General features: G+C 34.9%; 1 protein-coding gene across 6 annotated transcripts in view; it reads left to right on the top strand.

Annotated features, from left to right (window-relative positions):
* The window catches only part of MON2 (MON2 homolog, regulator of endosome-to-Golgi trafficking), a 103,031-nt gene that overhangs the window by 29,262 nt on the left and 48,506 nt on the right, over nucleotides 1-25,263 (top strand). For all 6 annotated transcript variants that reach the window (XM_063074799.1, XM_063074801.1, XM_063074798.1 and 3 more), the window contains 9 exons: nucleotides 167-261; nucleotides 931-1,056; nucleotides 5,544-5,738; nucleotides 17,836-17,960; nucleotides 18,394-18,530; nucleotides 19,218-19,371; nucleotides 21,792-22,024; nucleotides 24,063-24,144; nucleotides 24,709-24,893. In XM_063074799.1, the coding sequence (XP_062930869.1) occupies nucleotides 167-261; nucleotides 931-1,056; nucleotides 5,544-5,738; nucleotides 17,836-17,960; nucleotides 18,394-18,530; nucleotides 19,218-19,371; nucleotides 21,792-22,024; nucleotides 24,063-24,144; nucleotides 24,709-24,893 (1,332 nt within the window). The remainder of the gene's footprint in view (nucleotides 1-166; nucleotides 262-930; nucleotides 1,057-5,543; nucleotides 5,739-17,835; nucleotides 17,961-18,393; nucleotides 18,531-19,217; nucleotides 19,372-21,791; nucleotides 22,025-24,062; nucleotides 24,145-24,708; nucleotides 24,894-25,263) is intronic.

The following is a 25,263-nucleotide window of genomic DNA, read 5'->3' as shown; positions in this document are numbered from 1 at the left end:
AGAGTGAGTTTTATGGCAATTTGTATAAAAATAGATCTTCATTTTGTTTCATTTTGGAAGCATAGTTCTAAAATTATAATTGAAGTTTATAATTATATTAACAAGTATTTATTTTAAATATACCCTTTAAACATTATGAACTCCTAAAACCCTATTTTGATTACAGATATTCTAGAACAACCAGTACTCCAAGCAAATAGTAACAGAAGATCTGTCAGTACCCTCAAACCTTGTGCTAAAGATGCATATATGCTTTTCCAGGTATTTCAGTTGGCAAAAGTAATTTTTATTATAGAATATAGTTTTGTTTGAATTTTTGTTTGGGATTTTATGTCTGATTTAATTTTTTATGTGAAATTTTAAAAAATGTCAAAAATAGTATTTAAATACTCTTGATACATTAAAGAGCAACTTCTACATTAACTACATAGCTAATTAACATGATAAAATGTTATGACTCACTTTAGGGAAATAAAATGAATTAAATCCAGAACTAGAAAATACTTGATAGATATATTAGGGATTACTAGTCATACTAAAAAAAAATTCCTTTAAAAAGGAAACTTTCAGTAATAAACATCATGATACTCAGATACTTGATTTTTATATTATTTGTCATGAATAAATCATAAGATTCATCTGTACTGAAAATTTTATTAATTTGGATTACAAGTTTATTTTTTCATTAAAAGAATGTTAGATTAATCATTTATTTGTCTGTATATTCTATAGTCAATATTACATGATTCTTCAGATGTTTATTTAAACTATCAAATATGTATTTGTCAAAATTTGAATTATCAATGCTTAGTTTCTAAGAAGCAAAACAATTATATGAGGAGAGGTGTTTTTTTTTAAATTTTATGAACTATGAGATTTGAAAAGCACATTTCATTCTAGCACATGAAATTGTTTGATTTATTTTCCCAGGACCTTTGTCAGTTGGTTAATGCTGATGCCCCTTACTGGCTAGTAGGCATGACAGAAATGACTCGGACATTTGGCCTCGAGTTACTTGAGTCAGTCCTGAATGATTTTCCACAAGTCTTTTTACAAGTAAGCCATTTGTTGTATCTTGTAACAAAATTAATCTTTAATTTTTCACAGATATTTTTCAAGAAAGTGACATTTTTTTTCACACATTAAAAGATGCAAGTAATTGTAGCCTCAGACTTTAGACATATAACAATTTAGTGTTATTTTACATGTTTTTAGTGCCCTAGCATTTGGAAATTTTAACATTAGAAGGAATCCCTAGCACTATCTAGTCAGGCATTTCTCAGCCTATTGGTACTAAGGAAATATGGTATGTGAGCTACTTTTATAATATTTAAAAGCCTAAAAAAATTATTGACTTTTACTTCTTTGTATGTAGCTATATGTTTTTGGAGATCTTACATGGAAAGACGAAGCTGTCAATGTTGATAAATGCAATGTGCAGTACAAAATGTTTCAAAATAGAGAATTAAAAGGGAAAAAGGAAGAAAGAATTCAGACTTTTTATTTTACTTGTAAGAAACTAAAGTCCAAAATTGATTCAGTGACTTCCACAGGATTTCTTAGTTTTTAACAGGTCTTGAACTATAATTTAGGGTCTTTTAACTACTCATCTAGCTTTTTCCTCTACTAAACTGCCTTCTTAAGTAATCCATTTTATCCTTTGCTCTTACCTACAAAATGTGTAAATCAAGTGCCATGATATAGTGTAAGATCTTTTAGCCAGAGATTTGGTACTGAAATTATTTTTATATGGTTTGTAATTTTTAGTATACATTAAGGAATTGTTAAATGCTTTTGGTGATAATGAACAATATTTACTGATGATTCTTTTTCTTGTAGTTTAATAGGATAAGCAGTATTTAGATATAACTTGTCCAACAGTCTCATATGTTATGATAGCTGCAATAGCTACCACTTCTACATGCTCTGTGCTAAATTCGTTATATATCATATTTTCTTTAATCTTCCCAAGTGCCTGAGAAGTACCAGTTATTTTTGTTTTATATATGAGGAAACTACGACTTGCAAAGTGTTAAGTAATTTGTTCAAGATTTTATGATTTGTAAGTGATGGAGGTGGGATTTGAACCCATAATGATCCAAATTCAAAATTAGTTTCTCTTCTTTCGTCTTTTTTGTTTGCACTCCATATCCCAACTATCACCTTCACAATATATCCAGGATCCAATTACTTGTTACCACTTCTACCACATTTATTCTAGTCCAAGCCATCATCACCTCATTTTACCCGAGTTTTTCTGTTAGCTTCCTAACTGGTCTCCTTGCATCTCTTGCCCCTCCCTGTTACAGTTGCTCATCACATCTGTAATGGTCTTTTGAAACAAGTCAGATCTTTTTGGTCTTTTGTAAAAGTGTTTTAGTTGATGTCCTATTTACCCAGGGTAAATGATGAAGTCCTTATGATCGTTTATGGAACTTTTCATGATTTAGTTCCCAGTATTCCTTGGTCTTCTCTTTCCACTCTTCTCCTATTCCTTGCCCTTTAGTCACACTGTCCTTCTTGTTGTTCGTTAAGTGCCCCAAGCCGAGTCCTCCTTCAGGGCCTTTGTACTTAAAGTTTCCTGGGCCTGGAATGCTTTTCTTACACATGATTTGCTGTCTTACTTCTTTGAGGTCTTTGCTCAATGGTCAACTTATCAGACAAATCTTCATCAACCTCTTGTGTAAAATGGCAGCCGTTTTTCATGCCAGCACCCTTATCTTTTTACCACTCTTTTCTTTGCTTTATAGGACTGTCACCTCCTGGCATATGTATATTTGTATATTATTTTATTTTCTCTCTTTCCCTACAAGAAGATAAGCTCTATGAGGCAGGCAGGGACTTGATTCACTGTTATACAGGTGCCTTTAATAACAATGCCTGTCATATGGCAAGTTTTTGATAAATATTTTAATGACTGAATTGATAAACTAATTTGAATTAGAGATTTTTATGTTTGGATGTGTTTTCTGACTTTGTGGGAAAATATTTGAAAAAGTTGTTCCAGATTTCTGGCACCCACAAAATTCTGATTTTACTTCATTCTTTCTGCTATATATTACATAATTATTTTGTGTAAGTTCCTAGAGTTTAGTCCTGCAAAATTTTCTTCCAGAGATAAATATTTGTTTTCTTTTACTAGTTGTTCACAAATTAAGCAGAATGTACCAATTATTTACAATGTGCTGGTCTATGTGCCCATGCCAAGTATATAGAAATTAAGTAAGACTGATAAAATTCTTGCCCTTATGGCTCTTACAAGTTTAATGGGGAGAAAAATATTAGCTGAATAATAAGATTCGATGAGTAGTGAAAAGTATAAAAAGTATTATGGAAATGAATGACAAACCTGGTGGGGGGTTGGTGATGAATCAAGGATATGATACTTAAGTTTGCACGTGAAGGATGAAGAGTAGCTAGTTAGCAGATACAGGTAGAATAGGAAAAAAAAAATACTCCACACAGAGGGAATTCTAAGAGCAGTGACCCTGAGAAAGGATCTGTCTTTACTAGAAAATAAGCTCTAATGGCAAGGGCATTGAAAATTGTATTTAATCCTGATCCCTCTCCATAGCATAGTGCCTGGCACATATTAAGAAGTCAGCAAGTAATTGCTGAATAAATCAGTGCAGTGTTGTAGTGAGTGATGAAAAAGTACCCACTAGAACACTGAAAAAGTTGACTTCTATCATTCTGGCTTGAGCAGTGAACCATTTGCTAAGATGAAATACTCTTTGGGCAGAATTTTTATTACAAGGGATAGATTGTTCAGTTTCATGCATACTCATTTTGAGGTGTCTGTTAGACATGCAAAATGTTAGTTGGACTTATGCATCTTGAGGTTTTTGGGCTGAAGTTATAAATTTAAATGTCACTGGCATGTATTTGCTAATTAAAGATTGGAGTCAATGAGGTCACCTGTGGTGAGAGCATAGAGTAGAAAGTAAGGGCCAGGTACACTGGAGCTCTGAGGAACTTCAGCATTAGATGGTTGGGCACAAGACGATGAGTATGCCCAAGAGACTGAGAACATGAGGCCTTGAAAGGAATGTATCCAAGAGAACTTGACATCATAAAAGTCAAAAGCAAAGAAAGTTTCAAGATGAACCAAGTAGTCAATTATGTCAAGTACTTCAAAGAGATTTGGTAAGATGAAGACTGGAGAGCCAAAGTTTGCTTTGTCCAGAGAGATCCTTATAACTGTAGTAAGAGGTGGAATTGGGTGGTTGGTAGTGGTGGTGGTGGAGGAAACCCAACTGTAGTGAGTTGAATAGTGAGGGGGAAGCAGTGAATAGATAAATCTTTTAGGAGATGTCTATATATTTATATATTAACCAATAGTTAAAATAATTATTTTTATAAAGTGTGAAAATTTGGACTTAACTATACTTTTCATTTTGGCAGTCAAAGCAACTATAGATGTGAGAGTAGAATTTGAAATCACTTAAATCTTAAGATCTCATTTTTGGGGCAATAATTAAAAAGTACATTAAAACATATTAAAGTTCGGAAAGGTATACATCTGGAGGTTAACTGACTCACTTAACTATAGGAGGTGAGATTATGCAAGGCTTTTATTTTTATCTTTTTTACTTATCTGTATTTTCTGAGTTTTCTTCTTGAATGGATCTGATTTTTTAAAAGATTCATTTTAATAATTTTGTGATTCTGAGCAAATAATCTGTCCTGTGCCTTATTTCTTTTTCCTGTAAGATTAAAGGATTAAATTAGATGCTTTTATGATTCTTTCTTCGTTTATAGTTTCAATTAAATTTGGATGATTAAAACAACAAAATACAACTTATTCAAGGTTAGTCATTAAATCCAGACAAGGCCTTATATGTTAGTAAAATGGGATTACTCTTGGCTAATACAGGCTGGTAATTAACAGGTTAAGGAAGGCTTTCTAAATAATATGCCCTGACTATAAGTAAAATTTAAGGATTCTTTGCAAGATTCCCCAGACTTATGAAATAATTATTCTTGTATGTTATTGTGTGTTTTACCAGCTCATTGTGTTGTGTTAAAGTTAATTATTAAATCTCTCTGCATGAATGGAATTATTCTTTGCAAAATAAAATCAATGAATTATATATAACTTATTATACTTTATTAATCCAATTTTCTCTACTCAGCTGCCTATTAAATGCTTTATTTGCTTGCATTTGTATAATCCATTTTTTCTTTTGTTCTTTATGTTTTTAATTACCAGTGTCCAACTAAAATTAAAGTGTCTAGTAATAAGCACCAATTACTTGCACCAATTACTCAATTCTAGAATTATCATAAGTTCCTTTTTAATTTATATTCTTTTAAAAACTTCTTGAAGTACTGTTTATCATTTTGATCTTAGACCCTCTAAGAGCAATGTGAATTTCAAAATTGTGCGTAAACTATAAAATAATAAAATATATAAACTTATAATAAGTTAAATTATTAATACTGATTATTAAGACATTTTATTTGCTAGTGAGACTGTGTTTAGAAATATTAGGTAGAAACTGTGTTAATTCTTTTTTTCTTTCTTTTTTCTTTGCAAACAGCACCAGGAATTTAGTTTCCTCCTCAAAGAAAGGGTGTGTCCTCTTGTGATAAAGCTCTTTTCTCCAAATATAAAGTTCAGACAAGGTTCCAGCACTTCATCTTCTCCAGCACCAGTTGAAAAACCATATTTTCCTATCTGCATGCGTTTACTGAGGGTAGTATCTGTTCTGATTAAACAGTTTTACAGTCTTTTGGTAAGTGCTAATTTTCATGTGTGTTTGTGTATATAATTGCATGCCATGCTCTCTTTAGAAGTGATCTATTACAGTATGTTTAGTTTTTTAAATTCAGCTCAGCAGAATTTTTTTGAGTACCATAGGTATTCTCCTAGGTACTCTAAAGTTTCTTTTTTTCTTTTCTTGAATCTTGCTTATATTTGTATAGTATTTATAATGCATATTAAGGAGCATCATAGCCTGTTACCTGAAGGCAGCATAGGATTTGTAGTATAGGAATTGAGCTTCTTAGCAAATTGTCTATATGTCACTTGAAGGATAATTAAAATGATAGTATCTTCAGTTTATTCAGCTCCTATTTATACTATTTCATATGTCTTAACAGCTTAAAGCAAAGACATTAAAGAGTTGGTGAAATCTAAGATTAGAAATCAATTCTTTTGATTTCTAGTTCAATATTGAACCTATTTTGCATATATTTATGGATGCAGAGTATGTTATGATATTCCTGATCCTAATTCTATTAATGTAATGGTTTACTCTTAAATATTTAAATAACATTTCTCATGGTGCACTATATTTTTAAAAAATTTTATATTAAGTTGAATTCAGCACTGTATAATTTTTTAGCTTTTATATCCTTATTTTTGGTTAACAAAAATAGGCAACACAATAATGGTAGGAGGCTTCAATACTACACTTTCAATAATGGGTAGCACAATCAGACATAGATCAATAAGGAAACAGGATTTGAACATCACTGTGCACCAATTGGACAACACACTCTTAAATAACCACAGGGTGAAAGAAGAAATCACTAGGGAAATTAGAATATATCTTCATCCTAATGACTATGAAAACACAAATGAAAATGAAAACACAGTATATCAAAACTTACGAGATGCTGTAAAAACACTATTAAAAGGGAAGTTTATGGTGATAAATGCCTATGTTAAAAGGGAAGAAAGATCTCAAATCAATAATGTAACTGCATACTTTAAGGAACTAGAAAAAGATGAATAATCTAAACCAAACTTAGCAGAAAGAAGGAAATAATGAAGTTGATAGCATAAATAAATGAAATAGAGGATAGGAAAACAATAGAGTCAATGAAACTAAGAGTTGTTTTTTGGAAGGATCAGCAAAATTGATAAACTCTTAGCTAGACTAAAAAGGAAGAATACTTGAATAACTAAAATCAGAAATGAAAGAGGAGACATTACAACTGATGCCACAAAAATAAAAAGGATTTTATAATAGATTATTAGGAACAATCAGACGTCAACCAATTGGATAACCTAGAAGAAATTAATAAATTCCTAGAAACATACAACCTACCAAGACTGAATCACACTAAAAACTTTGAATAGACCTATAACTAGTAAGGATATGGAACCAATAATCAAAAAAGTCTCCCAGCAATGAAAAGCCGAGGACCAGATGGCTTCACTGGAGAATTCTACCAAACACTGAAAGAAGAATTAATACCAGTCCTCCTCAAACTCTTCCAAAGAATTGAAGAGGAGAGAACACTTCCAAACTCATTTTATGAGGCAGCATTACCCTGATAACTAATCAAGACAAAGATACCACAAGAAAACTACAGATCAATATTCCTAATGCATAGTGATGCAGAAATCCTCAACAAATTATGAGACCAAATTCAACAGCACATTAAAAAGATTATACACCATGACCAAGTGGGATATAGCCTTGAAATGCCAGGATGTTTCAATATATGAAAATCAATTAATGTGATATACCATATGAACAGAATGAAAGACAAAAATCACATGATCTTCTCAATTGATGCAGGAAAAACATTTGGCAGAATTCGTCACCATTTTATGATAAAAACACTCAACAAAATAGGAATGGAAGTAAATTACCTAAACATGATGAAGGTCATCAATGAAAAGTCAATAACTAATGTCCCACTCAATGGTGAAAACCTGAAAGCTTTCCCTCTAAGATCAGAAACAAGACAAGGTTGCCCACTCTTACCACTTCTATGTAACCACTAGCCAGAGCAATTAAGATTGAAAAAGAAATAAAAGGCATTCATATTGGAAAGGAACAAGTAAAATTATCTCTCTTTGCAGATGATATGATTTTATGTATAAGAAACCCTAAAGATTCCATGCCAAAAAAACTGTTAGAACTTATGAACAAATTTACCAAAGTTGCAGGATACAAAATGAGCACACAAGTCAGTTGTGTTTATATGCTAAGAGTGAACAATTTGAGAAAGAAAGAAAAAAAAAAAAGTTCCATTTATAACAGCATCAAAAAGAATAAAATACTTAGGCATAAATTTAACCAAGGAGGCAAGAGACCTATATGCTGAAAACTAGAAAATATTACTGAAAGAGATTAAAGAAGACACAAATAAAAGGAAAGACGACCAGTGGTAATGATTGGAAGACAATGTTGTTACTATCCAAAGCAATCTACAGATTCAAAGCAATCCCTATCAAAATTCTAGCAGCATTTTTTCATCCAAAAATTCATATGGAATCTCAAGGGACTCTGAATTGCCAAAATGATCTTGAGAGAGAGCAAAGTTGTAGGCCTTACACTTCCTGATTTCAAAGCATTTTGCAAAGCAACAGTAATCAAAACAATGTGGTACTGGCATAAAAACAGACACAAAGACCAATGGAACAGAAAAGGAGCCCCAGAAATTAAACCCTCACACATATTGTCAAATGATCTTCAGTAAGGGTGCCAAGACCACTCAATGAGAAAGGGTTGTTCTCTTTTAACAATGGAAAACCGAGTATCCACATGTAAAAGAAAGAAGTTGAACCCTTACTTTATATGATAGACAAAAAATAACTAAAAATGGATTCATGACTTGAATATAAGTCTTAAAACTATAAAATTTCTAAAAGAAAACATAGGAGAAAATCTTCATGACATTCTATTTGGCAATGATTTCTTGGCTTTGACACCAAAAGCACAGGCAACAAAAGCAAAAAAGACAAGACTTACATCAAACTTGAAAACTTCTGTACCTCAAAGGAAACAATAAACAGAGTAAAAGGGCAACTTTCAAAATAGGGAAACATGTTTACAAATCATATATCTGATATGGGATTAATATCCAGAATATATATAGAACTACAACTCAACATCAACAACAATGACAAAATAACTTAATTTAAAAATGAGCAAAGGGTTTGAATAGACATTTCTCCAAAGAAGATATACAAATGTCAAACAAGCATATGAAGATACTCAACATCTCTAATCATTAGAGAAATGCAAAGCAAACCTACATTGAGATACCACCTCACACCTGTTAGGATGACCACCATAAAAAACACAACAAACAAACAAAAAAAACCCTAAAAAATAGAAAATAACAAGTGCTACTAAGGATGTGGAGAAATTGGAACCCTTGTGCACTGTTGCTGGGAATGTAAAATGGTGCAGCTTTTATAGAAAACAGTATGGAGGTTCCTCAAAAAACTAAAAATGGAATTACCATATGATCCAACAATCCCATTTCTGGGTGTATATCCAAAAGTATTGAAAGCATGATTCAAAAGAAGTATTTGCACATCCGTGTTCATTGTGGCATCTTTTCCAATAGCCTAGAGGTGGAAGCAGCCCAAATGTCCATTGACAGTTGAACAGATAAAGAAAATGTGTTATATACATATGTTGGAATATCATTTAGCCTTCAGGAAAAAATAAGGAAATCCTGTCAATGGAGCCTTGAGGACAATATGCTGAGTGAAATAAGCCAGTCACAAAAGGAAAAATACTGTATATAATACCACCAATGTGAAGTACCTAGAGTAGTCAAATATTACTTTTATCCTTTATTTATTAAGAAAGGCTACCTAGCTTGTTGTCATCCACAAGGTTGCTGGATAAAAAAAAGCTGAGTCATCTTATTTTTGATCTAGTTCTTTTCAACTATATCATATTTAGGACAGTGACAAACCTCTGCCTTATGACTTTCCTAGTCGTAAGTAGTCTAAGGATAAATTTGTTTTTAGTTCTCTCTCCTACTTTATCCTCATGGTTATGTCCTACTTTAAAGCATCCAATTAAAAATACCAGAAAACATTAAGAAATACCAAAAGCAAAGACTTTCAGCTAAAATCGTGAGGGCTACTATATTCTCTTCTTGCCCCACATTATGGCACACTCATTTTAGGACACCCCCAGCTAAAACATTCAGTAACCTGCTTCACCTGGTGTAGAAGCAAGAATCAGTTTGGCCTAGTAATCACAGTGTCAGCTTAATTCTTACCTCCCAGAGATCCTGCTGTGTCCTCAACTAATAAGTAATAAACAATCCATTCACCTTTGAATAAACTGGTTAGTTTTTGTTTGTTCATTCATTCAGTCATCAGATATGTAATGAATAATGCCGTGAATATGCTTTAAACATTATTTATTTATAAAGAACTTGCCTGGAAGATAATCTTACTAGTAATAACATTAATGATAACTAATACTTAATAACAGTAGTTGGCCCTGTTCTAAGTACCTTGTAAAGTTGGCCCCCTGTATTTGCTAGTTCCTCATCCTCGGATTCAACCAACTACAGATGGGAAATATTTGAAAAAAATAAAATAAAAAATAAATTTAAAAAATACAAATTTTTAGTTTCAAGATGGCGGCGGCTGCGGCGGCTGGCGCGGAGTAGCTGAGGTGTAAAAGGCGGCCACTGGGCCTCAGGCAGCCGGGAAACTTGTGCACCTTCCTCTCACCATCTCTTAAGGGAGGACTACAGCTGCTGGCTGGTCGTGGGGGCTCAACGCCACTTTGCCCCCGGCAGGAGAGGCTGCCTCATTTACAGGCAACAGCTTTGAAGTGTGGAGCAGGAAAAGAACTGATTCTTAGCTGCAAAAGCGAGTCTTGAAACAGGGAACACGGCGCCAGGGCTGCTGTGGATGCAGCCAGGATCCCGGAGGCTGGGGCCGCACTGAAGGCGGCCAGCTGCCCTATTCAGGATTCGAGGTTTCAGGCCGGCATTAAAGAAGATTCCTGGGAGCGCCCGAGCCGCGCCGCGACTGAACAGCCCGAGGCGGCAGCACCGAGAACACGGAAGGCGACAAACCAGAGACAGAGAGCGAACACCCGACCTGGCACAGCACTGTGAGTGATCCCTGGCACAGCTCTGTTCGGGGGGTGGATGCCCACGCGGCTCCCGCCTGCACCACCAGGCCACTCACCGCCAGGTGCTGCCTCCATTTTCCCAGGTGCGGGCAGCTCCGCCCTGCTCGGCCATCACTGAGCCCATTTGCTTGGCCTGGCGCGGGGCTTTCCGGAGCCTGCGGACTGGCCTCCGCACCCACTCCCTCCGCAGTTCTCTGTCGGGGCTGGGGGCGTGGGGTGTCCCGACCAGTGTTGGGAGGGCAAGGAAGTACGGGTGGGCGACTGTCACTCCACCACACCCTGGACTCTGGCCCCGGTAAACTTCCTGTTACTGGGAGGCAGATACCATCTCTGCGACCACCAGTTTGGAAAAAAGCCTAACGAATTTCTGGTTGGGAATAGTGTGGTAGGAGAGTTGCCAGGTCCGCTTGAACCTGCCGGAGAGCAGGCTGCAGGCGGGCACTAGACTCGGTTTATACCGGGGGGATACAAAGGTGAACAAGACCCGAGAAAGATCTACACAGTGCTACAAAGGCACCCAGAGAGACCGGTCGTCTGTGCCCAGCAGAAACCTGGTAGACTTCCTGGGCGAGGCGGTGCCGAGCAGGGTCTTGAAGGCCCAGCTGATAGACGAGGGGTGCAGAAGACACACCCCAGCCCAGCACAGTGTGCACAGAGGGGGGAGACGTGCGGCCAGGGAGGCGGAGACTCGACAGAAACCACACACCCGGTGGAGTCGCCACTGCACGATCTAACAGCCTGGGCCAGAGCACACGGAACGGGGAGAAGTCCTGTACAGGAAGTGAAAGCTCAACAGAGATCACACACCCTGTGGTACGTGATCCACCAGCCCAGCAGAGTACAAGCTGACCAGAAAGGTGGATCCCTGGAGAAGCCCAAGACCCGAGGCAACCACACACACAAGACACTAGAGGCCAACTGAGCAGTCACGGCAGGAGCCATACCAAATTGGCAACCACAGCAACATCCTAGTTAGTCATTAGTCTCAAATCGGTGGACTGTGAAACCCCCTGCCACAATGAATAAACACCAAAAAAAAGACACCAGAAATACAAAAAATCAAGAAAGTACACCACCAAAAGTTAATAAATCTCATACTCTAGATCCTATAGAACAAGAAGCCCTTGAAATAACTGACAAGGAATTTTGAGTGATAATTCTAAGGAAACTGAATGAGATACAAGAAAACTCAGCTAGACATCATGATGAAATGAGGAAAAGTATACAGGATCTGAAAGAGGAAATATACAAGGAAATCAATGTCCTGAAAAAAAATGTAGCAGAACTTGCTGAACTGAAGAAGTTATTCAGCGAAATAAAAAACACAACGGAGAGTTTAACCAGCAGGCTTGTCGAAGTTGAAGAGAGAACCTCTGAACTTGAAGATGGGCTGTTTGAAATAACACAAGCAGACAAAAAGAAAGAAAAAAGAATCAAGGACATGGAAGAAAATCTGAGAGAGATATCAGACAACGTCAAGCGCTCAAATATCCGAGTCATGGGTATTCCAGAAGGGGAGGAAAATGGAGATTCCATTGAAAACATATTCAACAAAATAGTGGCAGAAAACTTCCCAGGTATAGGAAAAGTCACAGATCTTCAGATCCAGGAAGCTCAACGATCTCCAAACGTATTCAACCCAAAAAGGTCTTCTCCAAGACATGTCATAGTCAAATTGGCAAAACTCAGAGACAAAGAGAGAATCTTAAAAGCTGCAAGAGAGAAGCGTCAAATCACCTATAAGGGAGCCCCAATCAGGTTAACATCAGACTTTTCATCACAAACCCTAAAAGCTAGAAAGGAATGGGATGATATTTTCAAAATACTAAAAGACAAAGATTGCCAGCCAAGAATACTCTACCCTGCAAGGCTATCCTTCCGAAATGAGGGGCAAATAGTATATTTCTCAGACAAACAAAAACTGCGGGAGTTCACTACCACACGACCACCCTTACAAGAAATCCTCAAGGGAGTACTGGCTTTGGTTCCTGAAAAATAACTACCACTGCCATAAAAACCCAAGAAAAATCTAAACCCGCTAGTACAATAAAAATGGCATTCATGAAGAGAAAACAAGCTAACAAAAACACTATCTACAACCTAAGGAACCAACAAACAAAGAAACCAAACAGTAAATCAGAAAGCAAGGAACAAAAGACACCTAAGACAACCAAACAACCAATAAAATGCTAGGAATAAATCAACACCTTTCAATAACAACTCTTAATGTTAAAGGCTTAAATTCCCCAATTAAAAGACACAGACTGGCTGACTGGATCAAAAAGCAGGACCCAACTATATGCTGCCTACAAGAGACCCACCTCACCCATAAAGATTCACACAGACTAAGAGTGAAAGGATGGAAAAAGATTTACCATGCAAACAGAAAAGAAAAACGAGCTGGAGTGGCTATTCTTATATCTGACAAAATAGACTTTAAACTAAAAACCATAAAAAGAGACAATGAGGGACACTACTTAATGATAAAAGGACTGATCCATCAAGAAGACATAACAATCATAAATATGTACGCACCCAATGTTGGAGCAGCCAGATTTATAAAACAAACTCTATTAGACCTAAAGAAGGAAATAGACACTAATACCATAATAGCAGGGGACCTGAACACTCCACTGTCAATATTAGACAGATCATCTAGGCAAAGAATCAGTAGAGAAACACAAGATCTAAACAAGACTCTAGACCAATTGGAATTGGCAGATATCTACAGAACATTCCACCCAACAACCTCAGAATATTCATTCTTCTCATCAGCACATGGATCATTCTCCAGGATAGATCACATATTAGGTCACAAATCAAGTCTCAATAAATTCAAAAAAATTGGAATTATCCCATGTATCTTCTCAGACCACAATGGATTAAAACTAGAAATTAATAACAAACAAAACTCTGGAAACTATACAAACACATGGAAATTAAACAGCATTCTACTTAATGACATATGGGTCCAAGAAGAAATCAAGCAGGAAATCAAAAAGTTTATTGAAACTAATGAAAACAATGATACGTCATACCAAAACCTGTGGGATACTGCAAAAGCAGTATTGAGGGGAAAATTTATTGCATTAAATGCTCACTTCAGAAGAATGGAAAGATGGCAAGTGAACAACCTAACACTTCACCTTAAAGAACTAGAAAAACAAGAACAATCCAATCCTAAAGTTAGCAGACGGAAAGAAATCATTAAGATCAGAGCAGAACTGAATGAAATTGAAAACCAAAAAACAATTCAAAAGATCAACGAATCAAAAAGTTGGTTTTTTGAAAAGATAAATAAAATAGACAAACCATTAGCATGGCTAACAAAAAAAAGAAGAGAGAAGACTCAAATAACAAAAATTAGAAATGAAAAAGGCGATATTACAACTGATTCATCTGAAATACAAGGAATCATTCGAGACTACTATAAACAACTATACGCCAACAAATTTGAAAATCTGGAGGAAATGGATAAATTTCTGGACACACACAAGCTCCCAAAACTGAACCGTGAAGACGTAGAAAATTTGAACAGACCAATAACAATAAAGGAGATTGAAGCTGTTATCAGAAGGCTCCCAACAAAGAAAAGCCCAGGACCAGATGGATTCACAGCAGAATTTTACCAAACATTCAAAGAGGAATTGACACCGATTCTTTACAAACTATTCCAAAAGATTGAAATGGGCGCAAGTCTCCCAAACTCATTCTATGAAGCAAACATCATCCTGATACCAAAACCAGGTAAAGATATAACCAAAAAAGAAAACTACAGGCCGATATCCTTGATGAATATAGATGCAAAAATCCTCACTAAAATACTAGCAAACAGAATACAGCAACACATACGAAAAATTATTCATCACGATCAAGTGGGATTCATCCCAGGGATGCAAGGTTGGTTCAACATACGCAAATCAATAAATGTGATACACCATATTAATAAACTCAAACACAAGGACCATATGATCATCTCTATAGATGCTGAAAAAGCATTTCATAAAGTTCAGCACTCATTCATGACAAAGACCCTCTATAAGTTAGGTATAGAGGGAAAGTATCTCAACATAATGAAAGCCATATATGCCAAAACCACTGCCAATATCATCCTGAATGGGCAAAAGCTGAAAGCTTTTCCTTTAAGAACAGGAACTAGACAAGGATGCCCACTCTCACCACTCCTATTCAACATAGTGTTGGAAGTACTAGCCAGAGCAATCAGAGAAGAGAAGGAAATAAAGGGCATCCAGATTGGAAAAGATGAAGTCAAACTGTCCCTGGTTGCAGATGACATGATCCTATATATCGAACAGCCTAAAACCTCTATAAAAAAACTGTTGGAATTGATAAATGATTTCAGCACAGTAGCAGGATACAAAATCAACACACAAAAATCAGTAGCATTTCTTTTCTCCAATAGTGAACATGCAGAAGGAGAAATCAAGAAAGCCTGCCCATTTACAATAGCCACCAAAAAAATAAAATACTTAGGAATTGAGTTAACCAAGGATGTGAAAAATCTCTATAATGAGAACTACAAACCACTGCTGAGAGAAATTAGAGAGGATACAAGAAGATGGAAAGATATTCCATGCTCTTGGATTGGAAGAATCAACATAGTGAAAATGTCCATACTACCCAAAGTGATATACAAATTCAACACAATCCCCATCAAAATTCCAAAGACATTTTTCTCAGAAATGGAAAAAACTATTCAGACATTTATATGGAACAATAAAACACCACGCATAGCCAAAGCAATGCTCAGCAAAAAAAATAAAGCTGGAGGCATAACACTACCTGACTTTAAGCTATACTACAAAGCTATAATAACCAAAACAGTATGGTACTGGCATAAAAACAGACACACTGACCAATGGAATAGAATAGAGAATCCAGAAATCAACCCACACACTTACTGCCATCTGATCTTTGACAAAGGCACCAAGCCTATTCACTGGGGAAGGGACTGCCTCTTCAGCAAATGGTGCTGGGATAACTGGATATCCATATGCAGGAGAATGCAACTAGATCCATACCTCTCACCGTATACTAAAATCAACTCAAAATGGATTAAGGATTTAAATATACACCCTGAGACAATAAAACTTCTTAAAGAAAACATAGGGGAAACACTTCAGGAAATAGGACTGGGCACAGACTTCATGAATACGACCCCAAAAGCACGGGCAACCAAAGGAAAAATAAACAAATGGGATTATATCAAACTAAAAAGCTTCTGCACAGCAAAAGAAACAATTAAAAGAGTTAAAAGACAACCAACAGAGTGGGAGAAAATATTTGCAAAATATACATCTGACAAAGGATTAATATCCAGAATATATAAGGAACTCAAACAACTTTACAAGAAGAAAGCAAGCAACCCAATTAAAAAATGGGCAAAAGAGCTAAGTAGGCATTTCTCTAAGGAAGATATACAAATGGCCAACAGACATATGAAAAAATGCTCAACATCACTCGGCATCCGGGAAATGCAAATCAAAACCACATTGAGATACCATGTAACCCCAGTTAGGATGGCTAAAATCCAAAAGACTCTGAACGATAAATGCTGGCGAGGCTGCGGAGAAAAAGGAACTCTCATACATTGTTGGTGGGACTGCAAAATGGTGCAGCCTCTATGGAAAATGGTATGGAGGTTCCTTAAACAATTGCAAATAGATCTACCATACGACCCAGCTATCCCACTGTTGGGAATATACCCAGAGGAATGGAAATCATGAAGTCGAAGGTATACCTGTTCCCCAATGTTCATCGCAGCACTCTTTACAATAGCCAAGAGTTGGAACCAGCCCAAATGCCCATCATCAGATGAGTGGATACGGAAAATGTGGTACATCTACACAATGGAATAATACTCAGCTATAAAAACGAATGAAATACTGCCATTTGCAACAACATGGATGGACCTCGAGAGAATTATATTAAGTGAAACAAGTCAGGCACAGAAAGAGAAATACCACATGTTCTCACTTATTGGAGGGAGCTAAAAATTAATATATAAATACACACACATACACACACACACACACACACACACACACACACACACACACACACAAACCGGGGGGGGGAGAAGATATAACAACCACAGTTATTTGAAGTTGATATGACGACAAGCAAACAGAAAGGACATTGTTGGGGGGAAGAGGGGGAGGGAGAAGGGAGGGAGGTTTTGGTGATGGGGAGCAATAATCAGCTACAATGTATATCGACAAAATAAAATTTAAAATAAAAAAAAAAAAAAGGAAAGAAAAAAAAATACAAATTTTTAAAACAATACGGTATAACAACAATTTACATAACATTTACATTGTATAGGTATAAGTAATCTAGAAATGATTTAAAGTTTACAGGATCATGTGTATAGGTTATATGCAAATACCATGCTACTTTATTTCAGGGACTTAAACATCTTTGGAATTTGGTGTCTGCAGGGGGTCCTGGAACTAATCCAATGAGGCTACTGAGGGACAAATGTGTATCTTACATTTGTCTTGTTTTTCCACCACAAAATTTATACTAAGCACCCTTTGGTTTATTGCCTCTTTGTTTCTTAAGTAGCAAAAGAAAGCACAGAAAAATTGCTGTGGTATTACTGAAGGGTAGAACATACATCCTATATCAGCAGCTTACATGATATATGCAACCTGGAAATTTGCTGGAATGAAGATGGCATGGTGGTGCACTGTGCTTTCTAAAGAATGAGGATAAAGGATTAACCACATGAGTAACTGGTATTTTCAGGGAGTTTTTTAGAGCGTCACTGATTATTTTTGCTATTAACTTATGTGCAACTACTTTTCCTTTCTTCTCTTTCTCTCCACTCCCATTGAGAATTTTAATTTATTTCAAATCTAAAAGATTACCATGGCTCTAAGAATAAGAATGTGATTTGTAATTCTTCTCTTTGATTTAAAGAAATATTATTAAAAATCATATACTTTTTTAGGTAACTGAATGTGAGATATTTCTGTCACTTCTGGTGAAATTTCTGGATGCAGATAAACCACAGTGGTTACGAGCTGTTGCTGTGGAATCAATACACAGACTCTGTGTGCAGCCTCAGCTATTAAGGTAAAACCTCAACAATATTTTTTTAAATGGATAGGTTGATGTTTATTAACCTATAGTAGGTTAATAGTAGGAAGAGTTTATGTATTTATTCAAAAATATTAGTGATTTCTAAACAAAAAAATTGTATATTGTGTGTATATGGAGGGGCAAAAGTATAGGTTGGGAAAGAATTGAATGGTGGGCAAAATGTGTGGTTAGTGATCACTATCAATCTGAATTTACGAAGTCAATATAACCAAGATAATTTTTTTTAGAACTTTGACCTTAATCTGAACCTTTGTCCTAAAAATTAGTGAAATCACTCAGATATGATGAAGAATTTTTTAGTATAGTATTGAAACTATTATTGCAATATCACTTACTATAAAAAATGTTAAAAAATTTTAATACATTCAAATGTTTTTTTTCAGAAACATTTAAAATTATTTTTCAGGTCATTTTGTCAATCCTATGACATGAAACAGCATTCAACCAAGGTTTTTCGTGATATTGTGAATGCACTGGGATCTTTTATCCAGTCCTTGTTTCTTGTCCCTCCTACTGGAAGTCCTGCTACAACGAACCAAGCTGGTAAAGGCATATTCATATTTTGTTTTTAATCTGCCATAATTTAAAATATTCTCTATTATGGAAGGATATTTTATAGAAATCTTGTGACTAGAGACATTTGAATTACCTAAATATACTGATAGTAAAGATTTACACTTAAAAAATAATTTGATCTCACCGAGGCAGCTGTGTTTATTTCTTTCCAGAATAGGTTTTCTTCTCTTTAGATGCTAATCTTGATTTTAGAAGAATCCTCATTTGATGTCTCTCTTTAAAGAACCTAGATGGTTACTATCTTAGGAGATATTTTAGACTATCTTTTAACAAAAGGGGCTAACATGGTTTATGTTTGTTTGGAATCAATATATGGCTTGTTTCCCTTCTTCTTCTTCCACTTTGTACTGTCGGTTTGATGGTCTTTTTATTCTTCATTCCCATCTCTGGTAAAAAGTGGTCTAACAAAAGATATCATTTAAAAAAAGGCCAGTATTTTTACTTTAGTAGCTTTTATATTAAAAAGAAAGTGATGTTTTGGGGAAACAGGGAGACTAATAGTCAAAATGGGATTGACGAGTTTCATTAATTTGTGTAATACTGATTCTGATAACACAGAAAAATTTTTAAAAGATTGACCAGATGTTTGAATATTATTGATTTGTAATCAACTAGTAAATTGGTATCTTTGCTTTTTTCTTTCTTATCTAATAGGAAACAATAATTCAGGTGGCCCAGTCTCAGCACCAGCTAACTCAGGAATGGTTGGGATTGGTGGAGGTGTTACACTGCTACCAGCATTTGAATATAGAGGAACTTGGATACCTATTCTGACTATAACAGTTCAAGGCAGTGCTAAAGCCACCTAGTAAGTAGTAGCGGCATTGTTTTATAAGGAATGATATTGTTGGGGATGATATTTGATCATAAAATACTTCTCTCTGCATTACATTTAAAATTTTAGACCCAGTATTTCTAATGCATATCAGAGCTCATTTTTTTTTTTTTTTTTTGTCATATTTTGATAATTTTGTCTAGGACTGGATTTTATTTGTTTTCTTTTGTGCTCTTTGTAGACTGTCAACAGCAATATAAAGCAAAATGTGATTTCTTTACCTAAGGATCTATTCTGCTGTCCTGGACAGCTTTTTGGTTTAAGTATATGGCTTGGTTTTAGATCCCTTGGACTTAGGTCTTCTTGTATTAACTGAGTTACCATCAGCGAATTAGTTAATCTTCTTTTAACCTCATTTCTCTCATCTATAAAATGGGAGTAGTGATGTATCTAACTTTCAAGATTCTATATGTGAGAAAAGCTTTTTAAGTGTTTAGCTAATCACATTGTTCTGGTTTAACACATGGAAATTTTCATTTTTGATTAATTAAAAGTGTTTAATGGATTCTATATCTGTTATTTTTGAATTGTCATCAGCATTTCAACTTAACAAGTACATATTCAGCAATGTCTTGCCGATTTTTCTCAAGTCTTAGTGAAATACGGTGCTTATAGAAACAAAGCAATTAATACTACATGGGTTAAATATAGCTATGGTTCCAGTTACTTCATTCCATTTTATGGCTGAATAATATTCCAGTGTATGGATATACCACGTTTTGTTTTTCTCTTCATCAAATTGATGCACACTGGGTTGTTTCAACTTTTCGGTTATTATGACTAATGCTGCTATGAGCATTTCTCTACAAGTTTTTGGGTAGACATGTGTTTTTATTTCTCTTGGGTGTGTATCTAGGAGTGGAATTGCTGGCTCATATGGTCACTCTATGTTTAACTTTTTGAAGAACTGCTGAACTGTTTTCCCAAAGAATTGTACTGTTTTACATTCTCACCAGCAATGTGTGAGGATTCAAATTTCTTCACATCTTAGCAATACTTGTCATTGTTCATCTTTTTTATTGTAGCCTTGCTAGTGAGTATAGTTATATCTTATTGTGTTTTGATTTGCATTTCCCTAATGACTGATGATGCTGAGTATTTATTCATGTTCTTATTGACCATTTGTATGTCATCTTGGGGAAAATGTCTGTTCAACCCTTTATTCCTTTTTATTTTATTTTTATTTTTTTAAATTTGTTTTTTGTTTGTTTTATCCTGTATTTTAGTTGAAGTCTGTCTCTTGGCATTTTTAAAAATTTTAATTTATTTTTTTCATCGCTTTTGCTCCTTTTTAATTGGGTTGACTTTTTATTATTTAGTTGTAAGAGTTCTGGATGCTAGTCCCTTGTCAGATACATGATTTGCAAAAATTTTCTCCTGTTCTTAGTCATCTTTTCATTTGCTTGATACTGCCCTTTGAAGCACAATAGTTTTTGAAGCACAATCAGAACAGTAAGATTTACAGTCAACATAAATAATGATCTATTATTTCTCGTTGCTTGTGCTTTGGGTTTCATATCTAACAAACCATTGTCTAATCTGAGGTCATGGATATTTTTGCCTATATTCTTCTAAGGGTTACATAGTTTTTGCTCTTCCATTTAGATTATTGATTCATTTTGAGTTACTTTTGTATACAGTATGAAGGTAAGGGTCCAACATCACTCTTTTGCATGTGAATATCAGTTGTCCCAGAACCATTAGTTCTTTCCCCTTTGAGTTATTCTTTCTCTGCAAAATTATCTTGATAACAGTTTTAAGGGATTTAGAATCATACTTGTAATTTCCTATTTCCATGATTTAAGACAGAAGATTTGTTGTCTTTTCTTTTGAAAGCTCTCTCCTAATTATGGGGTAGAAACTGCTCAGCAATTTCACCTTGACACACTGATTCTCTAAATATCATTCATATCCTGTTGTCGGATTGTATCTGAGATGATAGGTGAGCTAGGTATCCCACAGTTATACTTTTCTCCAATATGAAAGCATCTTCCTTTTTATAGGATTGATTTGATTTTATAGCATCATATTTTGAAAGCACCTAAGTCAGAGTTTGAACAGTTTATAATTTATGTTGTCTTATTATATTTTGTATATAAGTCTTTGTTTTTCTAATATCAGCAATTAATGAAAATATTGGCACAATTGGGGAGAATTAAGAAGTAAATTACTAAAATAATTAGTTATGGCAGTGGTCAGGCTTTAATTTTCCTGATCAGTTTCTTAGAATACCACGAAGAGATCCCTCCTCCAAATGAAACAAACTCATTAATGTCCCTTTACTTGCTCTTCTGTTCATCTTAATTTCTACAGCCTACAAATTATGAAAAGAGGTTTATATAGTCTCATTATTGTGACTTCTCATTAGTATTCTAATTTTTTCATGATTTCAGCCTAGAGATGTTAGACAAAGTTGAGCCCCCAACTATACCAGAAGGTTATGCCATGTCTGTGGCATTCCATTGCTTGCTAGACCTTGTTCGTGGAATCACTAGTATGATTGAAGGAGAGTTAGGAGAGGTTGAAACAGAATGTCAGACTACCACTGAAGGAGCTTCTTCGCCAACACAGTCATCAGAACAGCAAGATTTACAGTCAACATCAGACCAAATGGATAAGGAAATAGGTATGATAGTATGATTCTGTATTTTTAATTTTTATTTTGAATTAATTTGAAATTTATGGAGAATTTGCAAAAATAGAGTCCCCATATATATTTTGCCTTGATTTCCCAATTATTAACACTTTACCATATTTACCTTACTGTTCTCTTTATTTATATGCATGTCACTCTACTTTCTTCTGAACTATTTGAGAATAAGTTGCAGACATGATGTCTCATTATCCCTTACTACTTCAGTGTGTTTTTTTTTATAAAAACAAGGATAGTTTCATATGTATCACAGTACAGTCACCATCAGAAATTTGGTATCAACCCAGTATTATCACCTGATCCCATTCAAATTTTACCAGTTGCTTCAGTGATGTCCCTTATGGTCCAGTATAATTTCTCTAGACTTTTGTTCAATCTGGAACAGTTCCTTAGTTTTTCCTTATGACCTTGACATTTTTGAATAGTATGTGTCAATTTAAGTTTGTGTTATGTTCTTTCATAATTAGATTCAGTTTATTCATTTTTGGCAGGACTAGCACAGAAATGTTGCTGTGGTATATTTAGTGTATCAACACATTAGGAAGCATACAATATCAATTTGTATTATTATTGGAAATGTTCACTTTTATTATTTGGTTAACATGAGGCCAGCCTGGGTTCTTCAGTGTAAAGTTAATTACTAACTTTTTGTGGAGAATTAATTTGAGATCTCTACTATAAAAGAATGCTTTCTCTTTCTCTCCATTTATTTTTTTAAAATTTATTCAATTATATTATTATGGATTCATGGATTCCTATATTATTCAAAGGATTATGACCTGTGACTATCATTATTTGGTTTGATACTCAGATTGTCCCTGACACAGCCAGTGGAATCCCTTTCATGCTGACCCCTGTGTTTATTTGACATGTCCCCATGTCCTCTTGACATTCTCTGAGCACTTCTTTACTATTTGATACAAGATGTTCCAAACTGATGTTGGATGTTTGTTGTTCAGCCCAGCTCTCAGTCATTTTTCCAAGGAGTCCTGGTTCCTTTTAGTGGAGAATAGTATTTAGAAACTAACACCTGGGCACCAGGTATGCTTCTTGTTACTTGGATAGGAAATAAATACACACATGCGCGCATGCACATGCACACAAGCAAACATCTCCTACATTTAAAAAATATCTACTGTATTAAATGTCATGACCTCACACCTCTTTCTCCATTTCTAGTGTAATACCACAGTTTTAGCTTTCCATATTTGTAATTCCCTTCCCCAACAGTGAGGGACCTGATTCCATTTTGCTCAATATATTTATTTGCTTGGTTCCCAATGTATGTAACCAATCTCCTGGCTGAGCCAGCTTATTAGACTGCACCCCGCCCTCACTCCCAGCTGGTCACACAGACCAAAAGTTTGGCTTGATGAAAGGGAAGGGAATAGCAACTGATATATGTATTTTTAAAAAAGATATCATCTGTTAACTTGTGTACAGCAAGATCTTACCATAGATATTTTTTGTTTTGTTTTCTTTTGTTTTGTTAACTTCTCAATATACATTGTAGTTGATTTCGTGTCTCTTTACCCGTTCCTCTTTTCCTCCTCCCTTTCTCCCCTCCCCCCCAACTACATCATATCTGTTCTCTTGTCTTAACAAGTTCAAGGAATTGTTGTTATTGTTGTGTCTTCTTCCCCCACCCCAACCATTTATTTGTTTGTGTATTTATTTATTTATTTTTAGCTTCCACAAATAAGTGAGAACATGTGGTATTTCTCTTTCTGTGCCTGACTTGTTTTATTTAATATAATACCATAGATATTTTTAAACAATGTAGTTTTAAGACTTCTTGAAGTCTGAAATTACCATATGGCTTCTGAGTTTTCATTTATTCAGATAGATTTTAAATATTAGAGCTTTAGTATTTAATAATTGAGTTATTGATACTATTTCTATACTTGACATATTTTCAAATGGCCTGGGAGATTTTAGAATTTGACATATTGTTAAATATTATGACATCTATAATTATCGTTGACTATTGTATGTTTTTTTTCCCTTTAAGTTAGTAGAGCTGTTTGGGAAGAAATGGTGAATGCCTGCTGGTGTGGTCTTCTTGCTGCACTCTCACTCCTTCTTGATGCCAGGTATGTAGTCTTTGTAAGTTTTACATTGCATTGTGGCAGTTAAAAACAAAGCAGACGTTCAAATGGTTTACTTAAATTTGACCTAAGAATTATTTCATAATATTATTTTTTATATGTGTAGAACTTTATTCTTTTTCTGCCATCTCCCTCCTTCATCCTATCCTTGCCCTGTCCCACACACCAGAATTGTTGTCACAGTGTTTGAAGGGAAAATACAATCTTAAAATGAGAGAGCACCTTTTTTATTTCAAGACCTACTACTACTTTTGCAATGATGATGATCATGTTCCATTTCTTTGAAGTTTTAAAATGCTTGATATTTTGTTTATTCTTGGCGATCTATATCATTTTTTTCAGTAATAAATATACGTATGATACATTGCTTTTATCTAGTTTAAATTTCAAATATAAATTGGTTAAAATTCCTTCTTAAGTATATTGAGTTTAACAATATTTTTGTGTAGATTTTCTTAAAACTTCACTGAATACACAATTCCACATCATGTTTTACAATGTGATTAAAAATAAATTAATCAGAATAAATAAAATACCTTATCTTTTCAGCACAGATGAAGCTGCTACTGAGAATATTTTAAAAGCTGAACTAACTATGGCTGCTCTTTGTGGAAGACTTGGCCTTGTAACTTCAAGAGATGCCTTTATAACTGCAATATGCAAAGGCTCCCTGCCTCCCCATTATGCTCTTACTGTATTGAATACCACCACTGCAGCTACACTTTCCAACAAATGTAAGACTTAAGCTTTCTCAAATTTCTGTCCATCTAGTGGGGTGACATGGTGTAGAGAAAAGATTATAGACATTCTGAGTTCAAGCCTCTACTGTTCCACTCACTGATTCTTTTGTTGGGGAAATTAATGTCCCTTAGCTTCAATTTCTTTCATTTCTTTAAAACAGTAGGATGAGGAGAATAATAATATCAATTTTAAGCAGTAATTGTGAGGATAAAATAAATCTGGAAGTTTTTTTGTAAGCTATAACATACTGTTAAAATGGTGGTTGTTATTTTTTCAGTAGAACTAGTAGAATAGTAATGTTTGCAACCACTTAGGTTAAGCTGACATTCAAAAATTAATTTTCTTATTGAATACTTTGAAAAC

Source organism: Cynocephalus volans, chromosome 12, assembly GCF_027409185.1.
Source record: "Cynocephalus volans isolate mCynVol1 chromosome 12, mCynVol1.pri, whole genome shotgun sequence".
NCBI lineage: Eukaryota > Metazoa > Chordata > Mammalia > Dermoptera > Cynocephalidae > Cynocephalus > Cynocephalus volans.
This window is presented reverse-complemented; position numbering and strand designations above follow the sequence as displayed.